Source organism: Sceloporus occidentalis, unplaced genomic scaffold (assembly GCF_023333645.1).
Source record: "Sceloporus occidentalis isolate IW3139 unplaced genomic scaffold, rSceOcc1.0.p SCAF_20, whole genome shotgun sequence".
NCBI classification, from domain to species: domain Eukaryota; kingdom Metazoa; phylum Chordata; class Lepidosauria; order Squamata; family Phrynosomatidae; genus Sceloporus; species Sceloporus occidentalis.
In genome coordinates, this window is record NW_028317000.1 from 10,773,948 (window position 1) to 10,797,151 (window position 23,204).

Sequence of the window (23,204 nt, forward strand, 5' to 3'; positions counted from 1 at the left end):
GCAAGCAGCTGTTTGCGGCTGTATCAACAAACCACTTCTGGCAGTTTGAATTTCACTAGCAGCCCATCTTTTGTAAAGCCAATAAGTCTTGTTGCCCATTAGAGACCAGGTTGTACCATAATGTTTTGCATTACAACAGAGATAGCTCATAACTTACAAGACAGTATCTTAAGACTGAGGAGTGACATGATTGCACTCCTTAAGTATTCAAAGAGCTGTCACAGAGAGAAGGTGGCAAGTTTGTTCTGTGCTGCCTGCTCCTATCCTTTGATAGGATCAGGTCTAATGGTTTTAAGTTTTCATAGAATGGTAGAGTTGGAAGAAACTGCAAGGACCATCCACTCCAACCCCCTGCCATGCAGGAACTCTCAATCAGAGCACCCCGACAGATGGCCATCCAGCCCCTGTTTAAAAACCTCTAAGGAAGGAACCTCCACTACACTCCGAGGAAGGAGTGTGTTCCACTGTCGAACAGCCCTTACTGTCAGGAGGTTCCTCCTAATGTTGAGGTGGAATCTTCCTGGAGCTTGCATCCATTGCTCTGGGTCCTAGTCTCTGGAGCGGCAGAAAACAAGTTTGCTCCCTCCTCAATATGACATCCCTTCAAATACTCAAACAGCGCTATCATATAACCTATTAACCTTCTCTTCTCCGGGCTAAACACCCCCAGTGCCCTAAGGCGTTCTTTATAGGGCATGATTTCCAGACCCTTCACCATTTTAGTCACCATCCTTTGGACACGCTCCAGTTTCACAACATTTCAACGTTTTGATTGAACATCAGAAGGTCCATAGAACCAATTACCTAGAGAGCTAGTGGAATCTCCTTTTCTGGATATCTTCACAAAACAAAACAAAAGACTGGACACCATAGTTATATGTATATATTATTTTTATTAATAAATAAAAAAGCTACTTCCTGAAGATGCTTTAGCTAGAGTTCCTGCATTGGCTTATGAAGACCCTTCCAACTCTGATTCTAGTCTTGCTTGGAAAGTCTCTAATTTCACTCTGGAAATGAAGATTGCAATTAAATTTACAGGGACTCGAGGGAGGTCAGATCCTACATATTTTTTTAAAAATGCAGCACTTCTGTCAGGCAACAACGATAGCTAGAAATCATTGCCCATTTGCAAGGTTGAGGAAAGCCACAGTCATGCCCAGTTAATGCTTTGTTCTGCTATACTGCTGCTCTATTCCTAACTTGAAGTTTCTCCCAGCGGGTGGATAGGTGGAACAGGAGGACCCCAGGAAGAGTGGGGAGGATCAGTGAATTGGACAAGGTTGGCTGCAGGGAGGATCAGCTGACACTTGGCTAAGAGGAGATCCACTTTGCAGGAGGAGTAGGAGGTTGGGAGTAGCTGCTGTTGGATTAGTTGTATGGAAGAAGGATTATATGGCTGTGTGGGGAAGGAAAAAACGTGGGCTTAGAACAGATGGAGGGGAAAGACATGACAGCCCTGCAAAATAGCTTAGCTCAGGGCGGCATCGGAGGGGAGCCTCATTTCCCATTAGACCCCTACCTCCTGCATTTCAATCCCGGGGAAAGGTTCTAGATTCCATTTTCGATGTCCCCTGTAGCTAGGTCCTGTGTAGACCACCTCTAGAAGATGGTGGATTGCAACTTCCATCAGCCCCAGCCAGAATGGTTGAGGGAGGAGGATGATTGTAGCTGGCATCCAACAAAATCTGGAAGACCACAAGAGGATGACCCATGCCCTAGGTGTCATGGATGTATGGTGTCAAAGATGGGATCTAGAAGCTTCCCCCAGACACTTCTTGAGTTGAAATGTAGATCAAGACTGCATTCACACTGGAGAGATAGCCCGGTTTGGCACCGCTTTAAGTACCCTGGCGCAGGGATGCAGCCTAAGTTAGACTTCAGCTCCCATTATCTTTCACCCTTGGCTAAGCTAGCTAACTACAATCCAGCAATGCTTATGAGGCTATAAGCAGCTCAGTTCAGATTTAGACCACGGGTAAGCAAGTTAGTGTTCTCTGGACATTCTGGAATAAACTCCTACTATTCTTGATGGCTAGGACTAATAGAACGTACGATCCAAAAGACATGGAGGGCAACAGAGGGCCCTGATCGAGATAGTTTTATCTTGCAAAGCAAAACAGCAACATGACATCTTCCCGCCTCAGGTGTTCAGCTGATGATTTCTGAAAGCAAGGGCGTCATAGAACTGAAATCCTGGAAGTGAAGGATCTGTCGCGTGTGCTCAACTTTCAGTGTCCGCAGTTCGGTCAACAGCAAGAGCAGTTTGGCATACAGGAACCTAGAAAAGAAGGAGGGTGAAGAAAGTATTTTTGTTGTTGTTATTGTTGTTTCTGTGTGTCTTCCTTCTCCCCGAACCATGGATCAGTTTCCTTCTGTTTACTCCCTTCTCCTTCTGTGTCATGTCTTTTTAGATTGTAAGCCCGAGGGCAGGGAACTGTCTAACTAAAAAGATTGCATGTACAGCGCTGTGTAAATTTACAGCGCTTCATAAATAAAGGTTAATAATAATAATAATTATAATAATTATGGTTGGTCACTTTTGGCCTTCCAAATTTTGTTGGACTGCAGATCCCATCAGCCCTCACCACTGGCTCTGGCTGATGCATCCACAGTATATAAACTACAGTGTAGACAAACTCTTCATCCTTCTCTGACATCCTAGCAAATGTATTTCTTAGGATGGTTATAAAGGTTTGCAAGCCTGGCATCTTTTGGACCATTGCTCCCATACGTTCTGCTCACTGGCCATGGTATTTCTATAACACCTCCTAACCCAAAAGAGTTCTCAAGGTGAACAAACCAAAACTAATTAAAATAATTTGTTGCTGTGTACCTTTCTAGTTGTTTCCGATTTACGGCAACCCTAAGGCAAATGTATCATGGGGTTTTCTTGGCAAGATTTGTTCAGAGGATGTTTGCCATTGCCTTCACTTGAGGTTGAGAGAGTATGATTTGTCCAAGGTCACCTACTGGGTTTCCTGGCTGAGCTAGGAATCGACCCCTGGTTTCCAGAGTTGTAGTCTAATGCACAAACCACTACGCCACATTGGCTTTGTATTAAAACAATACAAAGATAAAAACCTTTAATGGGAGTTGTGATGCAAAACAGCTGGATGACACTGCATTGTGTACCTGTGAGCTATGTAATATTAAAGGTCCCAGGATTTACCTGGTGAATTTCATAGCTAAGTAGATATTTGAAGCTGGGTATGCCCAATCCTGGTTCCATACTATATACAGTCTCTCTCTTTACCTGGGGCCCGTTCACACTACTGAATTATAGCACTATTATTCCACTATAATTGTTCACACTACTGAACTATAGCAATATTATTTAACTGCTGTGGTTCCATCCTTTGGGATCCTGGGATCTGGACTTTAGGGAGCGCATTTAGAATGATCAGCCAGAGAGGTCCAGTGCCTCCCCAAACTACAAAACCAAGAATGGAACCATAGCACCTAAAATGGAATGATAGTGCTAAACAGTTAGCCCTCCACATTTGCAACTTTGGCTTTTGCGAATTTGATTAATATGTGATCTCTAAAAATTTCTAGGTCTTCCAGCGCAACTCTGCTAGATATTGACCATAGAGTTGTGCTGAAGAACCTAGAGGTGCCTAAAGAAACCACTTCTCTAGGCATTTGTAGGCCCTCCAGCATGTTTCTGTGATCAATGTCTGGCAGATGTTGACCATAGAATTGCACTGGAGGATCTGGAGATTCCCCGAGAAGTGTTCTCTTAGGTAAAAATGATAGTGAAGTCGAAGGCTTTCATGGCCGGCATCCTTAGTTTTTTGTGGGTTTTTTTGGGCTATGTGGCCATGTTCTAAAAGAGTTTATTCCTGACGTATCACCAGCCTCTATGGCTGGCATCTTCAGAGATTGCTGGCATAGAAGAGAGCTGGATATATATATCCTGTGTGACCCTGGGTCACACAAACGTCAGGAATAAACTCTTCTAGAACATGGCCACATAGCCCGAAAACCCCACAAAAAACTAAAATAGTGTTTTTTAAATCTGCATTTTTCCTACATTCACGGGGGTCCTTCACCCCTAACCCTAGTGAATGTGGAGGGACCACTGTAATCCGGTAGTGTGAATGGGCTCCTAGTCTTTACTCCTTCAAGTGCTACAAGCAGCGTACTCCCCAAGTTCTTTCCCTGCTCACCTGCCTCCAGCCAAAGGCCGCTGGTCGATGTAACTTTTTAGCGTGAGGGCAATTTTCTCTTGAGTCTGGTCAATCTCCTCTCGCTGGACGACATTCACCTGGTCTGCAAAGCAGCAGGTTTGAGCAGTGAGAGACAAGCCAGGCAAGAAATAGCAGGGAGGTGGAAGATTCCTCTCCTGGGTCCCTAACTTGCTCCAAGGGAAACCCAACTCTTGGGAGTAGTTCCTAGAGAAAGCCCTTCTCTAGGCATTTGGAGATCCTATGATTCTACAAGCAACGTCTGGCAGATGTTGACTATAGAGTTGCACTGGAGGACCTGGAGGTTCCTAAAAAGGGGTTCTCTTAAGGTGAAAAGAATAGTGGAGTAGTTTTTTTATTTGTGATTTTTCCACATTTGCGGGAGTCCTTCACCCCAAGCCCCAGGGAGTGTGGAGGAACCACTGTGCTTTGTATGGTGTGACTGTGATCACGAAGAGTTTTGAGAGATTACCTCTATTTTGGGAAGGGGAAGCTGTGGCCATTGAGATGGGGACTTACCCGGGGAGAAGAGCACCAAGGCTTGTAGTAGAATATATTCAGCCTCATGCAGCTTGAGTTTCCGTAGGCTGACGTGAAACTTTAGCAGTGGCTCCAGGAAGATTCGCTGGAAACCAGCTGAAAGAGAAAAAGGGGTGGATTGACGATATGTTGGGAAGTTTTGTATTGGAGCCAGTGAGTACACATGGTTGAAGAGCCAGTGCATTTGGCTTAGCAAGAGAAAGCCTTCCCTGTTTTTCATTGCTTCAATTCTCACAAAAGCAAGAGGGAAAATGGATTTTGCACCAACAATAGGGTTTCCAGATATCCCTTATTCTAAAATAGTGATTCCCAAACTCTGGTCCTCCAGGTATTTTGGACTTCAGCTCCCCGAAGCCTCAGCCATCTCATCCCATGGTCCAGGATTCTGGGAACTGAAGTCCAAAATACCCAGAAGGCCAGATTCAGAGCATCACTGGGCTGTCCCCTGTTTGAGGGTTTAAAAGCTTTCCTCTTTATATAGGCTCAAGAAGAGGCCAAAAACATCTTTAGGTTGGGATACAGGACCTTCATAAAGACAGAAATGTACACATTATGTAAAATATGAATGCAGACAATACAGAACATACCAGGACCCTTCAGTTTTGCAAGATTTTTTTGCCACCTGTCCAAGATTTAAAATTATACGTATTGCATGATATGGCTCAACATAGCTATCTGCACTTGGAGCTCTCTTTGGCAGCATTAGCATTATGATCATGATGATTCATTATCATGGATCATCATGATGTACTATGGGTGACTTCCTCACCCCCTGGAATAAGGTGTTACTAAGAGCTTTCTCTGCTGCAATCCAAATTATTTTGAGGTGGCCTGATCTTGAATGGGCAACCTATGCATTTTCCATAAGGCCTAATCTGGGTATAGACAGAGTGACCACATGTCAAGACCACAAAGGAGGACAAGGCATTGCAAAATGTCAGCCAGTCAAGAAATATGTAGGTCATTGTAAAATAAAAGCTAAAGACAATACTCTAAATCATGCTTCTTAGTCATGCACAAAATGGAGGACATTTTGACATTCCTCCTGGACAGAAGGATGACATGTAGGACATGTCCCAGAAAAGGAAGGCATCTGGTCATCCTAGATATGGATGCAGATTCCTAGAAGTGGTCTGTTGACTTTGAGATACTCCCTGGGGAAAAAACTGCCATGATGAGGGTTTGTACATCAAAACTTACTACTATGCCCCTGCTGTGAAAGGCTGCGCTCTTGAATAAAGGAGAGAAAATGACATGCTAACAGGATGCAATCTGAAGGATTGGGCTTTTCAAGATTCCTTTGCTGTGCTAATACTCTCTTCTAACCACAGGAGGGTGCATGATCCCAACATAATCCATTCATAGGATGCAGCTTTTTGCCTTTCTGGGCATACATTTCCAGAGGAGAAAATAACTAACAAACCACCTCTGAGGATTCCTTGCTGAGCTTTGATTGTGAATTCCTGCATGGCAGGGGGTTGGACTGGATGGCCCTTGTGGTCTCTTCCAACTCTATGATTCTATGTATGGGCTCGACATATAAGTCAGCAACTGACTTGAAAGCGCATACAGACGTTCCTTTTGTTGTTAAAAGCCCTTGAGTCAATCTGGTCCCATGGCAACTCTGCGGATGAGACATCTCCAAGACCCTCTGTCCTCCACTCCTGCTCTGTTCAATTCCTGCAAACTCATCCTCAAAGTGTTCTCTATTAAAGAGTCCATCCATCTTGCATGCGACCTTCCTCTTTTTCTACTTCCCTCTACCTTTCTTAGCATTACTGTTTTTTCCAATAGTTCATGTCTTCTCATGATGTGTCCAAAGTATGACAACCTTGAGTTTTGTCATCTTGGCTTCTAGGGAGATTTCTGGCTTGATCTGTTCCAGGACCCATTTGTTGGTCTTTTTGGCCATCTATCCATGGGATCCTTAGCATTCTTCTCCAGCCCCACATTTCGAATGGGTTGATTTTCCTCCTATCCTCCTCCTTAACTGTCCTGCTCTCAGATCCATACCTGACAATAGGGAATACAATGGCTTGTATGATTCTAACTTTTGTGCTCAGTTGTCTAGCTTTGCATTTTAGGATCTTCTCTAGTTATTTCATAGCTGTCTTTCCCATTCTTAATCGTCTTCTGATTTCCTGGCTGCAGTTTCCATTTCTATCAAGGTTTGATCAGGTATGGGAAATTCTTCTACTATTTCTATTTCCTCGTTGTCTAATTCAAAGTTGTGTAGGTCCTCTGTGGTCATTATTTTTGTTTTGCTGTGGGACTCCCTATGACTTACCCAGGACACTATCTTCTATGGTGTAGCAATGCTGGCCACATTCCCAAGCGTTGGTTTCCTCATTAAAGACTGTGTTGAATTGGATCGTACAGACTTCAAGGGCTGACCCCTTGAGGAGCGAGATCTGATCATCAATCGGCAAACTCCTAGTTTCGAGAGAGACAAAAACACACGGTTAAGGGTTGGGACCACCAGCTCATAATGTCTTGCAACAAAGCTCTGATCTGTGTTTTCTTTTTGGTGAAGTCAAGCAAATGCTGCAGACAGTTTTCTGCACAATTGATCAAGAAAAATAAAGCATGTTCCTTTCTTCCGGTCGTCTAGTCATTGAATGCAAAGGCACCAGGATGACTATAGATATACTTGAATTAATAAAACCTCTGACAATGAAGCATCTTTTTACATCTGGCCCCCTTTTCCTCTCATCCTCTAAGTGAAAGTTTTTTAAGCAGCATCAACACTGAGAAAACAGGAAAGGAGAGCTGAAGAAACACTGACATTTAGTTTTTGTGAGTTTTTCGGGCTATGTGGCCGTGTCCTAGAAGAGTTTTATCCTGATGTTTCGCCTGCATCTGTGGCTCTGAAGACACCAGCCATAGATGCGGGTGAAACGTCAGGAATAAACTCTTCTAGCCACATAGCCCGAAATAACCCACAAAAAAAGCCTACGGATGTCAGCCGTGAAAGCCTTCGATTTCACAGAGGCTTGTAGTGTTCAGCTGCAGCAGCGTGGCTTTAATGGACAATGCAATAAGCAAACATGAGATGGGGAAAAGTAGCATTTTACTATGGTCTACTATGGTAGCATGTGCCTGCATGCAACAGGCAAGGTAAACAGCAGCTGCCTCCAGAATCCCTTATTGAGCATCAATGGGCAGCAAAACTGAAGGAAAGAGCAAATAAACCTGCTTCACCAGCTCCCCCAACATAGTTTTTTAAAAGCACAGATCTAACAATTTGACTCCGAAAATGGAAATAATAAGAAAAGAAATTGGAGAAAGGAGAGAAAAACAACCCACTCCTGGATACATTTTGAAAAAACACACACTTCAAACGGTCTCTAAAAGCTTCCAAACAATTTTGTTTAGTTAGGCAATGCTTCCTCTTACCTGGTTGTTTCATGCACATGTACATATTGTTATTTCTGAATAAAAAGCTTATTGAAACATATTTAATTGCTCTTTGGGGGAGGGGTATAGGGAATCTATCACTGTTCTTTCTGCATTCCCTGGTACCAGATTTTCTGTTGGAGTGGAAGTCCTGCTCTATAAACAAAATGTCTGAGTGCTGGCCTTAGGCAGTGGGCCGTGAAGAAGAGGCATTTGTATTTTGTGTAAAAATCGATATTGTTGTTAGTACTGGATTGAAATAGTTTCTCTGTAAATGTGTGTACTTTGAATATCAATATAATTCTGCAGGGTTTCTAAACCACCACTTCAGCCTTTTGTCTGGAGGACACATTAGGGAACATCAGCAGCCACTCATGAAGACTGTAAGTCCAGACACTTCTATTTGTATGAAGATTCTGATGAGACCGTAGATCATCATTTTTCTTCTTTCATCAAATGATTTTGTTTTATGGACCTTCTCCCATTATTTTAACTGCTGGTTAAGTCCACTTTGACTTATGGTGACCTCCAGAGACCTCCAAGTCACCCTCCCATCCACAGCCCTGCTCAGGTCTAGCACACTCATGGATATAGCTTTCTTGATTGAGTCTATCCGTCTGTACTGCAGTTTTCCTCTTTTTCTACTGCCTTCTTAGAATCATAGAGTTGGAAGAAACCACAAGGGCCATCCAGTCCAACCCCATTCTGCCATGCAGGAACTCTCAATCAAAGCATACCCAACAGATGGCCATCCAGCCTCTGTTTAAAGACCTCCAAGGAAGGAGTCACTCCGAGGAAGGAGTGTGTTCCACTGTCGAACAGCCCTTACTCTCAGGACGTTCCTCCTAATGTGATGGGAATGTGATACTGGTACCATTCAGCAGTCCCTTCCAGGTCCAGCAGGAAAGGGAGGTGATGGTGGCAGGGGTGGCCACATACTACTTTTCTCCTAGGGAAGAGGAGGAGTTTGTGGTTGCCACTGCTGCTAACACTGCCATCCCTTTCTTTCGTGGCAGCAAATGGTGGAGGGGGTGGTTGGGATGTGTGCCAGTCAGCTTGGCTGGGATAGGTTGGGCAGTGAGGTGGCCAGGAGGGGAAGGTTGGATGGTGAGCAACCTTCCCTACTTGCTGGTGCTTCTCCTTCTCATGCTCCGTGATCTCTCCCCACCTGGCATGGCCTGCATGGAGGAGTGGGTGGATTTCGGGGCACCACGTCTTCTGTGACCCTCCTCCCCCATTCTGCCATGCCAGAGGGGTCCGTGTGGCCCTGATCTGGGCCCACTCCCACCCCATGTTTGTTCCATGAGTGGAGGGTGGCAACCAAGACCAGATTCCTCCCTCCACCAATGGCTCCCACTCACCAGAGACGCGAGGTAGCAGCCTGACTGGCCATGAAAATTCCTCCAATTTCCATGACATCATCTCTGAGGCTGCATCCGTACTGCAGAAGTAATCTGGATTATTCTGGGGTCAAACCTGCAGAAATAATCTGGTGTGACACCACTTTAACTGCCGTGGCTCAATGCTATGGAAATCTGGTGCTCCACTCTGCTGCCACAACAAGCTACAGTTCCCAGAATTTCATACCATTCAGCCATGGCAGTTAAAGTGGTGTCATACAGGATTATTTCTGCAGTGCAGATGCAGCTGCAGCCTATTGCTGTGTATAGTTTGGACTGTGTGGTTTTAATTTGAATAACTGATTATTTGGGAGATTTATTGTATTTGTTATATACCTTTACATACATATATACACACAGAAATACACAGAAAGAAACACACACACACATAAGTGGAATTAAATAATAATAATAATAATAATAATAATAATAATAATAATGTATATAATAATACCCAGTATTATTATTAGGGGTTAGGTAGAGGAAGAGCTTGAGACTTGAATACTCCAGCCAGCTTGGTTAATGGTTTCTCAGCATATTCAGATTATCACATGCAACCAAGAATAAGATGGTGCCTACCCAACCTACCTAAAAGCTGGGATTGCCTTGGCAAACTGGATCACTTGCTGGATCATGAAAGTGCTGATGTCAGCAAAGATGGGCAGCATAGAGAAAACATCAGGCAGGACCTCCTCGGAGTAGCTTTCCAGGTAGTCTTCATGGTTGAGAGGGCACAGAGGAGGACAGGAACCATCCTGGGTGCTCCAAGGTCTCACACTATGGATATACAGGCGCACTGGAGGCTGATAAGAGAGGCTTGCAATGAACCCAAGTCCGTACTACTTTTGGCCAAAAGTAGCATAATCTCCCTTCCTTCCTTCCTTCCTTCCTTCCTTCCTTCCTTCCTTCCTTCCCCTAGTTCTCCTGAGTGGACACAGCTCAGAAAAGTATCTTTGGACAGCTGCCAGGATTATTGTAGGGTGTCTCCAAGTTGTTTCCGACTTATGGCGACACTAAGGCAAACCTATCACAGGTTCTGCTGGGGCTGCACTGTGCATGGTGCAGGCAAAAGCAAAACAAAAAGACCTCCAAGGACTTTGGACCCGAACAGGCAGGCCAAAATAAAGCTGCTTTGGGTCACTTTGGAGGTATTCTGTTTAAATGACACGCGCGTCCTAGGAGGCCAGAAGCTGGCGTGGTTTCCGTCCTCTTAGGACGCAAGCATCCTTTAAACAACATATCTCCAAATTGACCCGAAGCAGCTTTATTTTGGCCTGTCTGTTCAGGCCCCTTTTGCTGAAGTTAAGCAGGGCCCTAGGTAGCCTCTGAATGCCACCTGGGAACTCTTATCTCTGCACACCTTGTGTTACAGTACAGACAGGCAGATGGGATAGAAAGAGAATGAAACAGCGGCTCACTTGGTAGTGGATGAATTGGGAGAAGCTGGAATCAAAGTTTTTATGGTGCGCTTCGGTGAGGATCTCAATCAACTTTTCCTGTTCAGCCGTGAGGCTCAAAGACTTGGCCGATTCCACTTTGGGACTCTGCTCTTGCTGCTGTTTTTGATGCCGCAGCGCCCGGCGCAGCTGCAAACGTTCATTGGACATGATCACTATGGCAGAAAGAAGAAACAAAATGGTGAGAGAGAGAAACAGAAATTGTGGAAGGTCACTTTTTTGACTGCTTTTGGCTTTTGAATAAGGGGGATTGCAAAAGAAGTAACTTTCCCCCAGCTGTGGCAGGAGAGCCCTGCATGACTTGAGCTCCACTTAATCAGCTATTATTATTATTATTATTATTATTATTATTATTATTATTATTTGCACTTATATCCCTCCTTTCTTCCGCTACAGGGACTCAAGGCAGCGAACAGCAAATTTAAAACAATACAATTTAAACACAATACAGGTGCATTAAAATGTATAAATATAAAAATTTAAAAAGAGTTAAACAATCTATCCATCTAAGACATTTTCCTACTTCCCCCATATTTTTTATTCGTTTTTTTTTCTGACATAAAATGACCAATATCTCAGCCTTTCATTCCCAATTGCCCTCCCATTCACTTACAGGGAAATCAATCATCGGTAATAGATCTCTTTGGTTGAAAGATACTATGTTTTGATTAAGACTATAGGGAAAGTGAATGGAAAGGGAATGAAAGATTAAAAACAGGATAAGAGAAAAATGATAGAATTAGGTAGTTAATGGGATGTTTAGTTGTGTATAATAGAATCATAGAATTGCAGAGTTGGAAGAGACCCCAAGGGCCATCCAGTCCAATCCCATTCTGCCATGCAGGAACTCTCATTCAAAGCATCTCCGTATTATTGTATTTATCTTACAATAAAATGTAAGAATGGGAAGATGGGGTGAATGGGAGGGAAATTGGGATTGTTGTATTTATCTTACAATAAAATGTAAGAATGGGAAGATGGGGTGAATGGGAGGGAAATTGGGATTGTATGGCTGAGACATTTTTCTACTTTTAACAAAGAACAAAATGGTGCCCCATCCCATTTACAGAAGGCAAACTGGAGAGCCTCAGTGTTGGAAATGGAACGGATCTCCCCAGCTCTGTAAAGATCAGACTACTTTAGTGATTCAGGGCAAGCCACACAACAAATGCTATTCTTTCCTCCAACTCAGTGCCGTCTCCTTGGTCATCTTCTGCCTGAGTTAACCATCTCCCTTTGCTTCGTGGGAGAAGAGTGAGCCAAACATAGATTCGTGGCAGTCTGCTAGAGACCTGGACAAGGTAAGTGCCCTGGGCTGCTTTCATTTTTCCCGTGACTCACCATGTCCTCATTTGACCGTCATTCCAGTTTTATTCCAGGCGGAATAAAACCAGGGCTCACATGCAACAGATGCACAACAAAAAGTTGGACTCTCAAGAATTTAACTCCAGAAACTGCATTTGGCGGAAATTATTAGCCTATTTTTTGTTTGTTGTTAGCTGACCCATGTGGATGAGACATCTCCAAGGGCTCATTCCCACTGGCAGAATACAACGGGTTGTGATTCGGATCCGCTCCGTGTCTGTAACCGATTTTAAAAGATCCATCGTTCTCACTATAAAAGGGGAGCTTTTTTATGCCACTTGAATTGGTGTAGTTACAAAATCAAACAATCACATATTCTATCAATTGCATATTCTATCATTCACATAGTCTATCAACTGCATAGTCTATCAATCACATAGTCTATCAATCAGAATATATGATTGATAGACTATCAATCACAATCGCATATTCTAGCAATCACATTCTATAAATCATATATTCTATCAATTGCAAGGGGGGGGGGTGGATCTATCAAAACATCACCCCTCTGCCATTTGCCCCTCCTTGCCTTGCAAGTAGTTACAAAATCAAACGATTGCATATTCTATCTTTCACATATTCTACCAATTACATATTCTATCAATCGCATATTCCATCAATTTGTTCCTCCCCTCAGAAAGAATCAATTCTGATCTGGCATTCCCACTGTTAGGAATTGCATCAGAACTGATTCTTCTCAAAAGAACCTCAAAATAACTGCTCCCTAAAAACCCTAGGCATTTTGCTTTTGCTCCGCTTTATTTCCTCTGGAATTGATCCATTGAGGATCAGAATCGATTTCTAGTGGGAACTAGGGGCATATACCCCGGATCAGGAATCAGAGCTTATCGTAGTAGGAATGACCCACAAGACTCCCTGTCCTCCACTGCTCTGCTTAAGCCTTGTAGAATCATGTCTCCTTAACAGAGTCCATCCATCCGGCATGTGGCCTCCCTCTCTTTCTACTTTGCTAGCATTATTGTCTTTTCCAAGGAGTCTTGCCTTCTCATGATGTGGCCAAAGTACAACAACCTCAATTTAGCCATTTTGGCTTCCAGGGATAGTTCAGGCTTGATCTCTTCTAGGGCCCATTTGTCTGTCTTTTTGGCTTCCCACCGTATCCTCAGCACTCTTCTCCAGCATCATATCTCAGATGAGTTGATTTTCTCTCTATCTGCTTTCTTCACTGTCCAGCTCTCACATCCACTCATAGTGATGGGGAACGCAGGGATGGGATGACTCTAACTTCAGTATTCAGTTGGATATCTTTGCACTTTAGGATCTTTTCTGGTTCTCTTATAGTGATCCTCCGGTTCCTAGTACTCTTCTGAATTCTTGTGTGCACTCTTCATTCTGGTCAATGTTTGATCCAAGGTACGGAGATTCTTTATTTCAATTGCCTCATTGTCCAGATTGTATTTAATTACTGTGGTTCTTCTGTGGTCATTATTTTTCTTTTCTTTATGTTCAGCATTAAGCCTGCCTTTGCCAATTAAAGGCCGGATTCATGATAGTAGAAGAAGGACATGGTGGCTTAGCGGTTAAGAAACTGGCTCCCACAAGGTCAGTTTATTGCAGTTCAAAACCCAAGCACTGGAAGACAGACTGAGCTCTCTTCACTAGCTTCTGCCAACCTAGCAGTTCAAAAGCACGCAAAAGTGCAAGTAGATAAATAAGTATCACTTAGAATCATAGAATCCTAGACTTGGAAGAGACTGCAAGGGCCATCCAGGCCAACCTCCTGGCATGCAGGAAATCACAATCAAAGCACCTTGAACAGATGGGGTCTCTTCCAACTCTACGATTCTATGATTCTATGAATTAATTTTACATGTACATCCCATACATGTGCCCATTAATGCAAAGCTTTTTTATTTTCCTTTTTGGGTGTTCTTTTTTTTTTTAAAGCATTGTTTTGGATGGTGACATCTGAGTATTACCCTAACTTAGGCTGGATCCACACTGCAGAAATAATCCGGTTTGACCCCACTTTAACTGTCTTGGCTCAAGGTTATTTGTTGTGGCACCAAAGTGGTGTCAAACAGGATTATTTCTGCAGTCTGGACGCAACTTTAAAGACCTTGCGAAGGCAATTGCAAGGTCCGGGAGCTATTTCTCAATCTCCTGGACCCTCTGTAGCCACACTAGGGTAAAAAACAACACAAAAGGGACCCAGTTTGATTTACGGGCTTTTGTTTCTTCTAGCTTGTACAGCTATGTAGCTCTTACTTGGTGTGGATAAAGCAGTTTTTCCACTAGACTTGGAAAAAGGTTATGGCTCACCTTGCACTCTTGTTCTAATCTTTGCATTTGTGTTTGGCTTTCTGCGGCAGTGAACAAACAACGCTGGTAGGAGTGTGCCGACACAGCTTTGGTCTTTTTGCAACAACAAGCTTCCTCTTTATTCCAACACACACATTTTGGACTTTTTAAATTATTATTATGGATTTTGTCTCTTAACTCTGCCCAGCTGAACTTGCTTTTAATACTGCAGAGGGAGCCTCTCTCATCGATTTGTAAGACTATTCCTTCCCTTGCCTTCTGGTTTATAGACCCGGCTGGTAGAAACTAGCTCCTTTAGGGACTTCTATACAGGATCAGGTGCAACTGAATACAGAGGATCAGGTGCAACTCCTGTTTATCTGTGGCACACATGTGAACCATCTGTTTCCTTCCTTCCTTCCTTCCTTCCTTCCTTCCTTCCTTCCTTCCTTCTCCTTTTTTTCCTTCTCTCGCTCATGGCAAAATCACAGACTGACTGCAGCATAGAACTGCCACCTGTATAAGAAGACTGCAATGCATCATCTTTCATCACTCTGCCTCACGGCTTCTCCCTCCTACATCTCTCTCTCTCTCTCCCTCCCCACTGCCTTGGTGTAAACAATAAAGCTCTAGGGAGATCTAGTGTCCCCCATTTCACCTCCATCGGATTATTCTGTGGGCAGAGAGGCCTCTTTTGAGTTGGAGGCGAGCTAGCTGTGTTGTTGGAAGGGAAGAAGGGGAATGGAGGAGAAGAATCTATTCCTCTTACTCCCTTTTCACTTTGACTTCCTTGCTCTTTACTTTTGATGAAATCTGATCCTCTCTTGGTCAGTTTGTGCAGTGCAAAGTTGGCTGGCTGGGCATTTTCTCATCCATCCTGCTTTCTCTCCAGTGCCAAGTGGGCATCTCTGAGGAGTTGATGCAGCTTCTCTGATAGTCTTCTCCTCCTCTTTCTCTCTCTGTATCACTCAATTCTGCAGCTGCTTCTGCCTCTCTACCTTTGCAAGGAAGCCAAAGAAGCCGAGAGATGGATTCAGCTTATGTAACACTGAAAAGTCCCTTTGGGTCATGCAATGTTTTACCCAGCTGGGTGTACTTTTATATGCGCTGCACAAAATAAGAGCTTATTCAGACGGTGGATTTTATCACACAGGGAAAATCAGGGTGTTTAAACAGTGGTTATCGTGTGAAAATCGCGCGATCTCGATTAACATTGTCACACGACATTGCGATGAAAGTGCCATTATCCAGGGAATAAACCAGCAATAAACAGCAACAAATCACTCATGTTACATCCGCACCATGGATTCCATCTTTATTCTCACCGCCGACACGTGTGAGTAACAGACGTAGGAGAGATGCGGTTCCAATAAAAAACATAGTGTGTACAGCAAAACTGGAATGAGATTATTCGCATAGGCGCACTAACAGAAACAACATCCGAATAAGCCCTAAAAGACCACAAGGAGAGAAGAAAAGCCTGCTTGGGTCATAGCAAAGCCTATTCACCAGCCTATTTCTTTGCAGTTGTCCCCCAGCACCTAGTATACAAGGTACTATTAGAAGTAGTCTGATCCAGTTGTTAACTCCATGTGGGCTGTACAGTGGAAAGGTACTGTTACAACATCCTTGGACTTCATCACACGGGAGGCAAGCACCTGCATCCCATAAATAAATGGAATATCCCACAGGAGTGGCATTGTTTTCAAATGACGTCGCGCAATGTTGCCATTATCCCGGCATTATCCTGTGAATAAAGCAGCAAAATCGCAACGCTTTTCATTCATGAGAAAATCCCATGAATGAAAAGCGGCGTGATTTTGCCACTTTATTCACAGGATAATGGCGACGTCGTGTGAAAACAATCCCGCTCTTGTGGGATATTCACAGATTTAATGGCCATTTATTCATGGGATGCGGGCGCTTGCTTCCCGTGTGATAAAACCATTTGAAAAGATGGACCTCCTGACTGCCGCAAGGGAGAGTATGTGAATCAATCTCACTATCAAATGGCTCCTGCCTTTAGACAGCTTGCCCTAACTTTTAAGCAAAAACACCTTTCCTTGCAAATTCCACCCATCACTTCTGTTGCTGTACTCTGGAAATGCATACTTTGGGAAGTTACCTTTGTAAATTGTGTGTGTATGCACCTTCGGGTTCTCTGTCAACTTAAAGGGACCCCAAGATTTCATTTAGGGGTTTCTTGGGCAGAAACCAGAGGTGGTTTTACCAGATCCTTCCTCTGAAATGTAGCGGACAGTATGCATTGATGACCTCCCATCCAAGTATTAACCAGAGCTGACCCTCCTTAGCCTTCAGGATCAGATGGGATCTGGTGCCTTTAAGGTATTTAGGCCACTGTTTGGATTGTGCGCATGTACCTTCAAGCGGATTGTGTGTATGTGCTTTCAAGCCACCTATCGACTTACAGTGATCCCATCAATTTCATAGGCTTTTCTCAGGCAACGAATACGCAGAGGTGATTTGGCCAGTTCCTTCATCTGACATATAGACTACAGCACCGATATTTGTTGGCAGTCTCACATTCAAGTACTAACCAGGGCTGACCCTGCTTAGCTTGGATTGCTGTTGTTGTTGTTGTTGTGTGTCTTCAAATCATTTCCTTACAGGGACCCTAAGACAACCCTATAATGGGCTTTTCAGAGGCGGGTTGCCATTGCCATCCTCTGAGGCTGAGAGAGTGTGACTTGCCCAAGATCACTAAGATCATGGCCAAGCAGGGATTCGAACCCTAGCCCAATCTAACTACTATGCCACGCTGGCTCTCTTATCTTGAATCACAGCTCCTCAAACCCCACAGATAACATAAACAGTGGCGATGTTTGCTGAGAGATTCAGGCCAAACAAGAAACATTTCCAAGTTCATAATTTTCTGTGTGGCTGCCTTTCAGGTGTTATGGGACTGTTATAATTCGCTCTGTGTATATATTCACTCTTAGTATGTCTGTCTCCCCTCGATCTCCTTGTCTCCAGGCCAAACGTATCCTGCTCTTTTAACCATTCTTCATCTGATTTGTAGATAGACTGTCACTGAACGTGGAGACTCCATTTCCCTGTCGGATCCACTTGCTGCTAATAGATCTGACCTCCCAGGGAACATACAAACTGCTATCAAGCCCAGGATTGGTTTCCAACAATAGACAGCCAGAGGTTTATGCACAAATTCCCTTTTTCATTCCCAGAATACTGCCTCTGGACTAGGAAGATCTTGTCCAGGTATAAGCATTAATGACTCTCATAAATCTCTCTTTTCTGGTTTTCACTAATAATTGACTTTATAAATCATAATTTGCTAGGGACCAGGTTATGAACCAGCAGTTGGTCTTTGGACAACCACTTACAGAGTTCCTAAAAATTGGAAAAGGGGAAACTAAAGAAAGAGAAGAGGAAGGGGACACAGATTTGCATGGATGGAACTGGAGAGGTTAAAAAAAAGAAGAAAAGAGGGAGATAAAAATTGGAAATAATTAGTATAGCTTTAATAGAAGAGGGCATGTCTTTCTTGAGCGGGGAAGATTATGGCTAAGATTATGACATACCTGCTCCATCTGCTTTCCAGGGCTGCATCTGCACTGTAGAAATAATCCAGTTTGACACCACTTTAACTGCCATGGCTCAGTGCTATGGGTGCCACAGCAAACTACCACTCCCAGAATCCCATAGCATTGAACCATGGCAGTTCGAGTGGTGTTAAACTGGGTTATTTCTACAGTGCGGATGCAGTCCTAGTCTAAACACTGTCAGGAAAGGAAGTAGGATTTTGCATACCATCCTAGGCTCCTTGGCAGAAAGGGGTGCCATACCTCCAACTGTCCAGGTTTCAGAGGGGCAACACTGTTTAATCCTGTCACACTTTCTCAGCTTCTTTTAAAATGTGGTTATGACATCTGGTCACCTTGCTTTTGTTCTCCCCTTTGTCCAGTTGTTAGAAAATGAGTTCCAAGTTTCAAAAGCAGTTTACATTCAGTTAATGCAGCAGGAAGGGAGAAATGTTACCCTTATTAATCTCATATAAATGCCACTGTTGCTCTGCTTCAAATAGCATTGTGTGTTTTCTGCATTAATAGTTTGCTCTCTTGCTGCCTGGCACACCCTTTTGATCACAGTGTGATATGACTTTGCCCCACATGTTTTCATCTTTGAAATGATGAAAAGTATATGGGGAATAAAATTATCTTCAAGTTTTAGACAAGGGTGGCAAAGTGCAATTCGGAGCCGGAGGTTTGGTTCCAGGACCCCCCAGCGGATAGCAAAATCCTTGGATGCTCAAGTCCCATTAAATACAATGGCATAGTAAAATGGCGTTCCTTATATAAAATGGCAAAATCAAGCTTTCCTTTTTGGAATTTTTATACATACAGTTGGCCCTTTATCCCTGGATTTTTTACTCGTGGATATAAGTATCAACAGATTGAAAATATTCCAAAAAAGTATAAATTCCAAATTTCCATTTTATGTAAGGGGCACCATTTTACTATGCCAATGTATTTAATGGGACTTGAGCATCCATGGATTTTGGTTTCCATGAGGGGCCCTGAAACCAAAGCTCAGCAGATAACAAGGGTCCACAGTATGAATATATTAATATTTTTTAAGCCTTGGATGGTTGAATCCGAGGGTGAAGAATCTGTTGATACGGGGGGACAATTGTACTTAGCTTCCACAATGAAGGTGTACCTTGTGCTCTCTGACCATCCCTGGCTAGACTGCCTCCCTACAGTCAAGCGAAGAAAAAGTGTTCACTTACTGTCCTTTCTCATCCCCACGGCCAAGCATTTCTGGTAGCGGCAGGCTTGGCATTGCCGTCTCTTGGCTTTGGTGATGGCACAACTGTTGGTGAAGGGGCACGTAAACTCAACACCCTTGATGACGGTCCGCCTGAGAGACAATGGGAAGAAACAGAAGTGTTATTCAGACGGTGTAAATAATCCCGGTTGAACGTGGGTTGAATCTGCATTGTTCACATGCATTTTGAATGCATCTGATTAAGTCTTTTGGGGGGCTGCCAAAAATACCACAAAACCCGGGATAATCATAGAATCTTCGAGTTGGAAAAGACCAGAAGGGCCATCCAGTCCAAGTCCCTGCCATGCAGGAACTCTCAATCAAATTATCCCAGGCAGACAGCCATCCAGCCTCTGTTAAAGACCTCCAAAGAAGGAGACTTCAACACATTCCAAGAGAGTGTGTTCCATTGTCGAACAGCCTTTACTGTAAGAAGTTCCTCCTAATGTTGAGGTGGAATCTCTTTTCCCGCAGCTTCCATCCATTGCTTTGGGTCCTGTTCTCTAGAGCAGCAGAAAACAAGTTTGCTCCTTCCTCAATATGACATGCTTTCAAATACTTAAACAGGGCTATCATCTTAACCTTCTCTTCTCCAGACTAAACAGCCCCAGCTCCCTGAGTCTTTCCTCATAAGACATGGTTTCCAGACCTTTCATCATTTTAGTCGCCCTCCTTTGGACACGTTCCAGTTTCTCAACATCCTTTTTGAATTGTGGTGCACAGAACTGGACACAATATTCCCGACTAAAGCAGAATAGTGGCACTATTACTTCCCTCCATCTAGACACTATGCTTCTATTGATGTAGCCTACAATCGCATTGGCCTTGTTAGCTGCCACATCACACTGCTGACTCATGTTCAAAGTGTGGTCTAGTAGCTCCCTTTCACATGCAGTTTTGTTAAGTCAGGCATCCCCCATCCTATATCTATGCATTTCACCTTTTCTGTCTAAGTGTTGTACCTTACATTTCTCAGTGTTGAAATTCATTTTGTTAGTTTTGGCCCAGCTTTCTAATCTATTAAGGTCATTGTGAATTCTGAAGCATTCCCTCTGGGGTATTAGCGACTCCTAATTTGGTGTCGTCTGCATATTTGACAAGCATGCCCTGTATTCTTTCATCCAAGTCAATCTCAGGTGGGACTTTTTTAGAGCTTTCCTGAAAGATTTGCATTGTTGGCTGTGTGAATAACCAATGTGGATAGACCCAGGATAAAATGCAGTAAAACTCTGCATGCCTTGGATGTGTTTGGAATACATGTGCATCATTGATTCCACCTTTTTTCGCAGGGCTGAGACGTGTGAACAACAGAACTCACAGATGCGGTTCCGACAAAATAATGTGAACAACAAATCTGGAGTGCATGCGTTAGATTATTCACGTAGTCGCAAAACAAAATGTGCGAATAACCCCAGAGACTGCCTCACTGAGGCAAGGCATTGCTGACATATGGAACTTAAATGCGCCAAGAAGCACGGCTGACTAAACAGGTCAGGCAACCAAACATAAGAAAATCCATCTTTTGATTCTTATCTTTGAGAAAAGCTCCCTCTACCTTCTTACAGGGTGGATATAAACTTTGCAGGCCTCGACCACAGAGGTGCATTAGGAATACAGATGGCTGAGATCTGGAGCAGTATCCTAAAATGGCATAATCCTGAGCTGGCAATGTTAGACCATGTCATTTCAGACTGAAGAAAGCAGATTTAATTTGCTTAATACTCCCCCCATATATATATACTCCTTGAAATTAAAGACACTCTCCACAAAATAAAAGAATCATACCAGAAATTTGCAGCCTTTCCCAACTTCCCACTGTAAACTTTTACCCAGCTAAGGAATGTCAGGTCTGATGGGCAACTAAGGCTGCATCTGCACTGCTGAAATAATCCGGTTTGACACCACTTTAACTGCCATAACTCAATGCTATGGGATTTGGGGAACTGTAGATTGTTGTGGCATCAAAGCAAGTTTACCGGAAAAATCCCTTGCAGCCTTCGCAAGTCATGACGTGGAAGTGGTAGCCAGTGGCCCGATCCCCACATACGGCACAGATTTTCTCCTCGTCTTCCAGACTTGTGTCACTACGCGACAAAGCTGCAATGCTTGGGCTGCTGCTGTTGCTGCTGCTTCGGCTCTCACTGTCGGAAGGGTACTGCATGGTGGACCCAGCCATCATAAACCTCCCTGGTGCAATGGAAATGAAAATTAGTGGGTGACAGTTCTGGAAGCCTGACATTGCATCTGCATTGCAGAAATAATCCAGTTTGACATCACTTTAACTGCCATGGCTCTATGCTGGGCATTGTAGTTTGTTGTGGCATCAGAGCGGGGCCCGGAATTCCATAGCATGGAGCCTTGGCAGTTAAAGTGGTGTCAAACTGGATTATTTCTGCAGTGCACATGCAGCCGATGACATGTCAGTTATAGGGGGAAATCTGATATGCATCCTCTCTCATGCTCCATGTTTTGGAAATTAAAGCACCAATGCTAGGGCAGTAACCTGAATTTGTGAAAGGATGGATCAACTGGCAGAGAGATGTCCTCCCCATCTCTTCTAGGAGTTTTTCACATGAAGGGGATCGGGAGTTTTTATCCCGTGAATATCCTGAAAAAAACGCGTACTTCTGCGAAACGATTTCACACGTTGCACAAAACCCGCCATTCAAGTGGCCACAAAGAAGCATTAACATGCATCTTTTTATTTTCGGGATTTCAGCGACAATGCATTTCCGATATCACTTTATGTGAGCAATTGTGTGTGATAATCATTCGTGCAATTACTCGCCATTTTTGCTTTACTTGTGCGATGCTTTAAATACACGTTAATCTCTAATGCCGAAATTAGCCCCACTATGATAAACTTCATATGTGTGTATATTGCTACACTTAAACTTTATATCCTCTCGGGTCAACTCCCACTTCTAGCTACAGAGAGGCAGCACATACAGGTCTAAATTCTGTTGTTAGTCGTCGTCGTCGTCATCATCATCATCATCATCATCATCTATTATGATCAACAGATCCAATAGAAAACTCCAACATGATGAATTCTGTTGTTAGTCCTGGCTAGTGTGTGTGTGTTGTGTGCCTTCTCATCATTTCCAGCTATGATGACCCTAAGGCAAACTTATCATGGGGTTATCTTGGCAAGATTTGTTCAGAGGAAGTTTGCCATTGCCTTCCTCTGAGGCTGAGAGCATGTGACATGCCCAGCGAGCATGACAGTTTACCTAGAAAGCTTTCCAATGTCACCTAGAAAGCTTTCCATTTTGTTGTTGGTGTTGTTGCTCTGGACCTTCTAGTAGTTTCTGACTTAAGGTGACCCTAAGGTGAAACCTATCATGGGGTTTTCTTGGCAGGTCTTCTCAGAGTGGGTTTGCCTTTGCCATCCTCTGAGGCTGAGAGCGTGTGACTTGCCCAAGTGGGTTTGATGGCCAGGCTGGGAATTGAACCCTGGTGTTGCCACATGCACCCAGAGTAGTTACCCCAGTTTAACTAGCAATAAGTTACAGAACTGTGATAGCCAACATAGTGTAGTGGTTTGAGTGTTGGACTACGACTCTGGAGACCAGGGTTCGATTCTCTTCCCGCTAAACCCTGCCCCACTCACACCATTCCTTCAGTGTTTTCAAGGGATGCAGGTGAACGCCAGAGCCCATTTCTGCCCAAAGGCAGATGTTTGGGAAGCAGTGTCACCGCCTCTTAGGATGTCACTTCGTGCACTCCACACCCTCTGCACCTCCCTAATAATACCCCTGGCGGTAAAGGTAGAACACAGTGGATTA

At 43.7% G+C, this 23,204-nt stretch overlaps 2 protein-coding genes across 2 annotated transcripts in view; one reads left to right on the top strand and one right to left on the bottom strand.

The window, feature by feature from the left end:
• The window catches only part of TOMM40L (translocase of outer mitochondrial membrane 40 like), a 16,624-nt gene extending 14,166 nt beyond the window's left edge, over positions 1 to 2,458 (top strand). Inside the window, exon 10 of the transcript XR_016272100.1 lies at positions 2,148 to 2,458. The gene's annotated coding sequence lies outside the window, so the exon portion shown is untranslated. The remainder of the gene's footprint in view (positions 1 to 2,147) is intronic.
• Positions 880 to 21,592, bottom strand: NR1I3 (nuclear receptor subfamily 1 group I member 3). The gene is made up of 8 exons (XM_089482751.1): positions 21,393 to 21,592; positions 19,379 to 19,509; positions 10,945 to 11,138; positions 10,115 to 10,329; positions 7,018 to 7,163; positions 4,710 to 4,826; positions 4,173 to 4,275; positions 880 to 2,281 (listed from the first exon to the last, which is right to left on the bottom strand). Exons 1-8 carry the CDS (start codon positions 21,590 to 21,592, stop codon positions 2,152 to 2,154), a joined length of 1,236 nt encoding a protein of 411 aa, XP_089338877.1. The 3' UTR covers positions 880 to 2,151.
• Between the last annotated feature and the right edge of the window lie 1,612 nt (positions 21,593 to 23,204).

Excerpts from the sequence above, each read along its gene's own strand:
- NR1I3 (XM_089482751.1), bottom strand. The coding sequence starts at position 21,592 with ATGGCTGGGTCCACCATGCAGTACCCTTCCGACAGTGAGAGCCGAAGC. Across the intron at positions 11,139-19,378 it reads CGTGGGGATGAGAAAGGACA|TGATCATGTCCAATGAACGT; the intron begins GTAAGTGAACAC and ends TTTCTGCCATAG. Across the intron at positions 4,827-7,017 it reads CATAGAAGATAGTGTCCTGG|CTGGTTTCCAGCGAATCTTC; the intron begins GTAAGTCATAGG and ends TTTCTCTTTCAG.